The following is an 8771-nucleotide window of genomic DNA, read 5'->3' as shown; positions in this document are numbered from 1 at the left end:
CGGTACGAAAACGGGTACGCGGTACGCATATTAGAGTGTATCCGGTACGTGGGGGTATACTTATTCGGTACGCTAATTCGGTACATAATTCGTTTAATATAAAATTCCGATTCGTTACTTAATAAGATATTCCAGAATTACGTTTTAGTGATAGACATAAACGTTTTGATTTCAAATAAGAAAATATATTGCTTTTGAAATACTTTCTTAATGGTTTTTTTACTACTATAACTTTCCTAATCTTTGTATGATTCCCAATCCAACAATAATTGGTCTTTGGAAACTATCTTAATTTAAAATTGGAGAGAGAAAAGTAGTTGGAGATATTATAGCAATTGTGCTTTACTGCTTAGTTTATAAAAAGAACCTAAAACCCTAGATCTAAATCCAACGGCCACAATGTATGTAGATGACAGTATTTAGGAAACCCTAAAAATACTGTATAAAAAGAAGTAATCTCTCTCCCCACCCCATCAACTGGCCGACAGACTCTTACTTTCTGCCGAAAAGTAATATTACTCAAGAAATGAAAAACCTAATCCAGAGTAATAGAAGGAAGAAGAAAAGATATAAGTTATTGGCTTTTTGCCATCACCTAAACTTCATCTTCTTCCTCATATTACTCTGTATTTTTTTTTCTTAACCATTCTTTTATATCTCAAAAGAACTTGGAGCCTTCAACTCATCAGATCAAGGTATGTATTTGCTTCACAGAGTTCACCCTTCTTCTCTTAAAACCGATTCGCTAGATCGAGCGATCTGGTTCGCGAACGTATCGTGAATGGGTTCGCGCGAACCAGATCGCGATTCGTGGGGTGTTCAAACGAATCTGGTAACCTTGGTATGGAAATTAGAGATCGATCAAAATTCGGTTGTAGTCGAAGTCTTCCAATCACTACGCATTTCTTTTATGTTTTAAGTTTTCATTGTTTTCTTTTAATTATTCTTTTAATTATATGAAGGTTCTTAGTTTAATGATGAATTAGATGTTGACGTTGATGATTATACGCACCCAGACCTAAAACCCTAATTTATCTAATGATGATGAAGATGGAATTTTTTAGATTTGAAGAAAAAACTTCAGTTTATTTTTGTTATCGATTTGATCGAGTTTGCAAATCTTGTTTGCAATTAACATTTTGCAAACCCCAGTTTACAATAATTGCAACCTAGTTTTCAGAAAAATAGAAAAAATGACGTTTTTCTGAGTTTTATATTTTCGAAAAAATGTATTGAAGGTGGATCTTATTAGAAAGTTAATGTAAAATTCTTTCTAAATTTATAATCATAAAACCCGACGCCTCGAAAAAAAATTACATAGATTTAGAACTAAAAAAAAAAAGAATTAGTTATGGCCAATATATGGACAACTATTTCCAGACCAGTGCAAATCAACTCTATAAAGTCTTAAATATTAACCGTTATTAACTTGTGGACCATTAACAAAAATAATAGTTCTTCAACAAAAGAAAAAAAAAATAATAGTTAAAAATAGAAAACCTAATTGTCTTCTCCATCATGTTCTTCTTCCTTCTTGTTAGTCTTCTTCCCACCTCATGAGTTTTGCCAAAAAAAACAAGTACTCATTTTCTTTGTCCACATTTATATTTCAATTCTTGAGTACAAGAACTAATAAAATATGTAAAATAGTAGTGTACCAATGTTCAGTTGTTTGGTCCATCAAAAGATTAGGAAAATGCTAATTGTCTTCAATTGTCAATGAAGATTTGTAGTAATCAGCTCTTATACACATTTTAGTACTGCAAGGCTACCGTTAACATGATTTCTGTTTTGTTTTTTGTTTGGCAGATTGATTTTTTACTTGGAAGCAACTCTACAGGAGCTTTCATACATTGCACCATGAGTTTTACCCTAACGGGGACGGGCTGGGCGATTAACCTTCCTATTTCTCAAAGAACCAATCAACCCCTAAATGCAATTGTTGGTGGACCAGACCGTTTTGATAACTTCATTGATCAAAGGTGGGAATCTCCTATGCTTGAACCATGTACTTCTGTCAACTCCTTAGCTACGGTTTCATGGGAAATCCACATCCGAGAAGATCTACTTGTTTGCCTCTCTCTAAATTTTTAGTGAGAGAAGTTAACATAAAACATCTAATTCTAAAAGGACTTGAGTGTAAATAATAGAGAGTTGTCTCCTTAAAAACTGTTGTAGTTGTCTACATAAAATAGTTGTCCATATAATAATAATAGTTGTCCACTTATTGGCAATACCATTTTATACGGACAACTATCTTGTGATCAGAAATGTTGTAAGTAACAAGATAACAAACCAACTAACACAATAATGAAGACTTCTACATAATTCAAAGATCGAGTTCGTGTTTCATCTGGTTATTTGAGATTGAGTTTGAATTACAGTATCTATGTCAGAAAGGGAAACAAAGATCAGTGATTCAGGGTTTCCATTAGAGGAACTCCCATTGAACACCAAGAACTGTTCGCCGTTCAAGAAACCAGGAAGAACAGTTCCGCTAAGGAAATTCCTGTATAGTCGAACCGGAGTCGATGATTTTCAACTCACCTGAGTTTCTGAGAAATCGACCCAATGAAGAAATTGCTCATCAAGATGAAAGTTCCTAAAACTCTTCCGGCACAAAGATCTGGAATCAAACCAACGAGATAATTTACATCTAAAATCGACTTTCCGATCAGAAATTTAACTCCTCCATTGGAACCCAATCTTTGGACAAGTTTTAATTTGACACCCTTGCGTTTTATGTAACAGATAAGTGTATAAGAGAGAGATCACAATCTTAAACCAAGTCGTATTTCATATAAAGGTTTATTTATACGTGATTAAGTATGTGATTAAGTAGATATATCCGAGTCATTTGTTAATACATAACTGCCAAAAATCCACAAGGAAACCCCTCTCCCCAAAATAGTAAAAGGCAAATACACACATCAAACCTACTAAAATTTGAAATCTTTCTTCTTTGACTTCCCATCCTTCTCATGCATTTTCCTCTTTCTCTTCTTCTCATTCTGCAAAATTATCATTCATTCCAAATTATCAGTAACTTCAACCCTCAAACAAAAAAAAAGAAACGAACAATGAAAAGAATTACAGTATCCGCAACCGAAAAAAAAAAAAAAAAAAAAGTAATAACTTACCTCGGCAACCATATCACTGAAATCTTCTCGCTGACTATGCAACTTCTCTTCTTCCCTTGCTTCTTCGTACCTAGAAACACAAAACATTTAGAATATTAATAAGCATTTACCGAGATCAAATTTTTTTTATAGTTTTTGTGATGTGGTAATCATTCTTAGCGTAGAAGTCTTACTTGGCAGCTAAGACATTGTCCAGATCTAGATTTTCCAACTCTTCGGGTTTCAGTGTTACATCTACCTTGTCTGCCTTTTTCCCTCGAAGAAGATCAACCTAATAATAACAGAAATCAATAAGTAACATAATAAAGGATCAAAAGTTAATGAAATAAAAATTTGAGTATCATAAGTGTGTAAATGGTATTAAGAACGATAGGAGATTTTTACCTTTTTCGCTACAGCAGCTGCCGCTGCTTTCTCTTGTGCACTAGTTCCAACCACGTACCTGTATCCAGAAATAATTGTGTTAAAATGATGCCCAGAGAAAAGTATTTACTTCTAAAAAAATGAAAGGGTTTCTTAACAAGGATTCCTTTTTATAGTTTTCTGAATCAAACACTAGAAAGAAAGACTTACGTATGAGTCGTTCCAAGCAAGGTTCCAGGCGCAAGCTTTTCTTCTTTTTCTTCCAGTACCTATATATCGATACGGAAAAGATAGTAAGCACAAATGGATGTCCATAATTATGTAAATCAAGGAAATGCTGGAAGAACAGGTTCGATGTGTGTGTGTGTGTGTGTCTATATGAAGAGAGAGAAAGAAGAATGTAAGCATTTTGTTTGCTCACTTGATATAGAGGTCTCTCCGGCTCCTTCCTCTGTTGCTTTCGGAGGTCAATGACATCGGGTGTCTCCACTCCAGTAGGTGTACTGAAAAACACACAAAAAAAAAGGAACACATTAGTTCATCCTTTTTTTTCTCGTACCGGTATGATTTCTAAGGTAGGAGGAAGGGGAAATTACCTGGAAAGACTATCAACAGATTGAGTTCCATCTTCCATTTCCTCTTCCTCCATCTCTTCTTCCTCTTCTTCTTCCTCTTCTTCCTCCAAATCACCCCAATGCTTGCTCCTATCAACAGGCTCGTCCTGAGATATATAAATTTAAAAGAAGTTATTAAGTAATTCTTTATTCACTCAAAAAATAATGCTTTTACACAGTATGGAACCAATTTTGTCTTGCACTTCCGACACAAGAAAGAACGATACCTCGATGATTAAGTGCTTAAGATATACAAGAAAACATAATATAAGATAAAGACCTACATCATAATGAAATTGTTCTTGCTGTTGCAATCCAAAAACATCTCCATATAATGGGCGCCCATACTGTTTAACCAAACAAAAAAAGATGATTGGTCAGCATCTTAGCGGTAAGTTTTAGGATAGGAAGTGTTGAAGAAGACCCAAAACAAGTAAATTACTTACTTCATCAACAGGAGGTTTACCCCAACCTCCAGGGTGATAACCAAAGCTAGCACCAGAAGGGATAGGGGCATTCAGGCCAGGAATCTTCAGATGTGGATACGATGGAGGTGGACCATACCTCTGTTGAAAAAAAAATGTCGCTGATTAATATAAACAAGAACTTACAGAAAACATCACGAGAAAAAACAACTTATGAACACTACCTAAAAATTTACCTGCATATTGATGAGCCATGGGGGAGGTGCGCCCTCCGGCATACCTAGAGCTTCTTTAAGCTCATGTGAGAGCATACCTGGTTTCATTTCTCGTAACTTAACCTGTATAAGAAAAACAAATTAATGAATACGAAATTATCTTTTAGAATAACCAAAACCAAATCAGAAGTAGGAATATAAACTTATACCTCAAACTCTTTCCCCTCATGATATAAGTCGCCGTGACTTGTCAGCTTGGGCTTGGTTTGATGTTTGAAGAATGCGTCCTGGAGAACCTGTGAATGGAAACCATAGCTAAGGTAAGAAGCTGAACCATGCTAATTTGTTGGATAACAAAGAATTGCATGAGTAATGAGGCAAGGAAAAGAGAAAGCAAAATAACCTGATAATCAATGTCCAACCTTCCATTCTTAGGTCGCATCCTCTCATGCTGCTTCTGCTTCAACTTTTTACTGGCCTCTTTCTCAATATATTCCTACATATATAACATTTCGACGTTAGTGACATTAGCATTATCGACCTGGAACTGTTATGAAGTCAAATGCAAAAGCAAGTATTTTTGTGCTCGTATTCTCGTAATGTCTTTTTATTTGAAAAGAAAACTTGACCTAGTATCTGGTTAGATTGGAGAGAGAACCTCATAAAAGAACTCACATTAGACAAGTAAAACATACACAAATTACAAATATATCGGATTTCAGTAAAATAAATACAACACGAGTTATATAAAGAACCATATCCCGAAGTTAAAGCTTCAAGTTAACTAATGGCTCTATAAAATCTTTAGTTCTTAACAATTCCTAACAGAATTTACCAAAGTCAGAAGTGAGTCATACCTGTCTGATTTTCTCAATTCCAGTTGCCGCAATAAAGTCAGGGAGCTGAAAAGGTTGTTTCTCAATTCCTCGCTTTCCCTGCAAAATTAAAGTAAAAGATTGATGAGATCGGACTTATAAACTCAGGACACTGTAACAGAACGTTATAACCACGTCAGAAATGAGTCTAAGAGTTCTGATGCACTGTAATGGCCTGGCGTATCTGCAATAAATATAATAGGTTCAGTCCAAGTATTTCCATAATCAAATGCACACGAATTGCATAGAAACATCATCAGTTTGTGATGTGGCAGGACAAACACTGATCACACATGCAAAGTATGACCAACCAACTAAGGCAGCTTATGTTTGGTCATCATTACAACGACACAGATTGAAAGCCACATAAACCCAACCAACCCTAACAAGTAAATTAAAAATGAAACAACTCAAGGATCTCGTGCAAAGAATACCACCTACTCCTGGCTCCTTGATAGTTACAGCCCCTGCAAGAACCACATATACGTATAAGAGGAGAGAAACCTTATCGATTTTATCTTCTATCACCTTCTTGCATGAACCCCCTATTATATGTCCAACAAGCATGCAATCGTTTTTATTTTATTTGAAAAGGTACGGCATCCTAACTAAAGGAACTGGCTAGAAAATGTATGTAAGATGCAATACACAACAGACCAAATAAAAAGTTACAGTGCTTGCACAACAATTTCCCCACCTATTAGAAACCCCAACTTTATCTATCACAGTAAGAGAATCACCTGCAAGAATTTCCTCTTCTGACACCAATGCCTTGGCACAGGAACAGTATTCCGATATGATTTCAGATATACCAGCAACTTCGGATCTGCAGCTGTCGCGTCCCATACCTAAACAAAAAATATCACATTGTCAATGATGAAAGAGATAAGACTGAACAAACAAACAATCCTTTGCAACACAAAAGCATTCAGTTATTCCACCTATTGAGATTGCAATCACTAATCGAACATCAAACTTCACCGACCCATCACCGTGAATAAAACGGTAGTAAAGATAGATACGTACCTCAACAACATCAGGTCTTGTGCAAATTTGTTTAAGCTCAGCAACGTTCATCCTTCGCTGAAGCTGAAAAACATACAACATAAAATCAGTGAGCATTACTAAAATTTCCCATACAAAAAAAAATCTTGAATAGAATTTATAGAACATTAAATAACAAAACCTTTTTTTTCTTGTTTGAGACCCCACCCTTCTCCTTCTTATTATCATCATCCTCTTCTTCATCTGAGTCAGAATCTTCTTTCTTCTTCTTCTTCACTTCATCTTTATCAACTTCATCCTTCTTATCATCACCCTGAAAACCCAACAGTTGAAAAGATTAATAATGAATAAAACCATAACTTCAAAAGATTAACCCTAAATAAGGTAGTATTTGTTATTACCTCCAAACCAGTAGCTGAAACTTCAGTGAAGCAAAACTTCTCAAAAATCTTCTTGAATTCGTCAAGCAAATCATCTCGTAAATCAGCTTTCTCAGGAACATACTCAATCTCAACAACTTCCACAGGCTATCAAAATTCAAATCAACCAAGTTAGGTTTCCAGCAAGAAAATCAAATATATAAAATCAACTAGAAAGTACCAAAACAGGATAAACAAAACCCTAGATAGAGATAGAGAGAGAGAGAGAGAGAGAGAGTAAGAAGAACCTGTTTAGGGTCGGAATTTTCCTTTGCATCGTCGCTATCATCATCAGTTTCATTAACGTTATTGTTGTTATTGTTTTGATTCTTATGAATCTTCTTTAGTTTTCGTCTACGTCGGCGACGTTCACTCTCCCGTGATTTCTTGTCGTTGGTGGTGGTGTTGTTGTTGCCGTTATCAACGAGATTGCTAGGGTTTTCAACAGCGGTTATCATCATCTCTCAGGAGAATTTACAAATCTTGAGATAGAAATTGAAAGCCAGTAATTTCCAGAGAGTGAGAAAGAGAGGGGTTTTTCGATTCTCCCTCGTTTCTTCGGTTTCTTCTCCGTTCCAAAATAGAGAGAGCGAAATAATTCGATCCGAACAATCATATATACGAGGATTAGATGGGCCTTTATACACCGTCGTCTTCCCGCGTTACTCGGTAACAATTTTACCGCCTGAAAAAGAAAGGGTGATTTTTCGGTATTTTAGGTCTTGGAACCTATATCTTTAGTCTAAATCCTTGACAAAAAAAAAAAAAATCTTTAGTCTAGGCCAAGATTTTTGAGTCATTTCTTAGCAAATGCCCAAATAGTGGAAGCTTAATTCATGAAGTTGCCAAAAAAATCAATCAACCTAGAAGGATGCAAAGGAGACGAGTGTTGTGTTAATCAATTAGGTCGTAGTTTCCATCGTTCGAGGTTAGTATGACGGATGATTTTGGCATATTTTGGAAACAAATAAGTTGTATCTCTACCGTACTAAGAGCATCGCTCTCCTTGTCTAATGCATTGTGAATAACTTTCGGTTCGAGTGGTTGCCAAGTTGGTTTCCACTCTATAGGTCAAGAGTTCGAGACACGGAGTCATACCTTAAAGTATGATGACATTTACAAAAAAAAAAAAAAAACTGGGTAGCACTATGACGCCCCATGATACTGTTTTAGGCGCCCCACCGAATCGAAAATTCTGCGAGGGTTTCTTTTGTAAATGGGGCGTGCGTCTAAAGACTGAAGCTATCATTTTATTTTCCCAACTCTACATTGAGATAGCGTTTAAGCGTTGCTAGCTGTTAGGTTAACCCTCGTAATATATCTTTATGATGTATCTATGACGTGTAATCATTGTACTATTGTAGTGATCTTTAGAAATCTTTTTATTTTGTTAAGGATGATCTTTAGTGATCTGTGTAAAAAAGTTGAATAAACATGTACACGACAAGACGCTTGGATCTTTGGATCTTCAAAGGGCATATAAAGGCCAGTGCCTTGAAGCTCATCTACACTACCTCTTCATTTTGTAGTTTGAATAGAGTAGACTTGAAGAGCGATCAAAACTCGTGAACAATGGAGGGAGATATCCACAACATCTGAATCCATGAAAGAAAAAGATGGTGGAAACCAAAATGTTCATTATCGGAACTTCAACCCGTTGTTTTGAAGATGAAGACGTTAAATAGATAACAGGAACACAATAGATCTTTTACACT

At 35.7% G+C, this 8771-nt stretch overlaps 1 protein-coding gene across 1 annotated transcript; it reads right to left on the bottom strand.

Annotated features, from left to right (window-relative positions):
* Positions 1-2779: 2779 nt before the first annotated feature.
* LOC147560181 (uncharacterized) lies at positions 2780-7992 on the bottom strand. The gene is made up of 18 exons (XM_086662272.1): positions 7305-7992; positions 7039-7164; positions 6819-6950; positions 6659-6721; positions 6373-6480; positions 5615-5692; positions 5161-5253; positions 4967-5053; positions 4779-4880; positions 4564-4683; positions 4402-4464; positions 4100-4224; positions 3925-4006; positions 3714-3772; positions 3525-3582; positions 3314-3411; positions 3141-3210; positions 2780-3011 (listed from the first exon to the last, which is right to left on the bottom strand). Exons 1-18 carry the CDS (start codon positions 7515-7517, stop codon positions 2940-2942), a joined length of 1749 nt encoding a protein of 582 aa, XP_086518398.1. The 5' UTR covers positions 7518-7992; the 3' UTR covers positions 2780-2939.
* Between the last annotated feature and the right edge of the window lie 779 nt (positions 7993-8771).

This window comes from Eschscholzia californica, unplaced genomic scaffold (assembly GCF_041429995.1).
Source record: "Eschscholzia californica isolate CP2 unplaced genomic scaffold, dmEscCali1.0.p SCAF_2, whole genome shotgun sequence".
In the NCBI taxonomy this organism is placed as follows: domain Eukaryota; kingdom Viridiplantae; phylum Streptophyta; class Magnoliopsida; order Ranunculales; family Papaveraceae; genus Eschscholzia; species Eschscholzia californica.
Note: the sequence above shows the minus strand (reverse complement) of the source record. Positions and strands in the feature narration are given on the sequence as shown.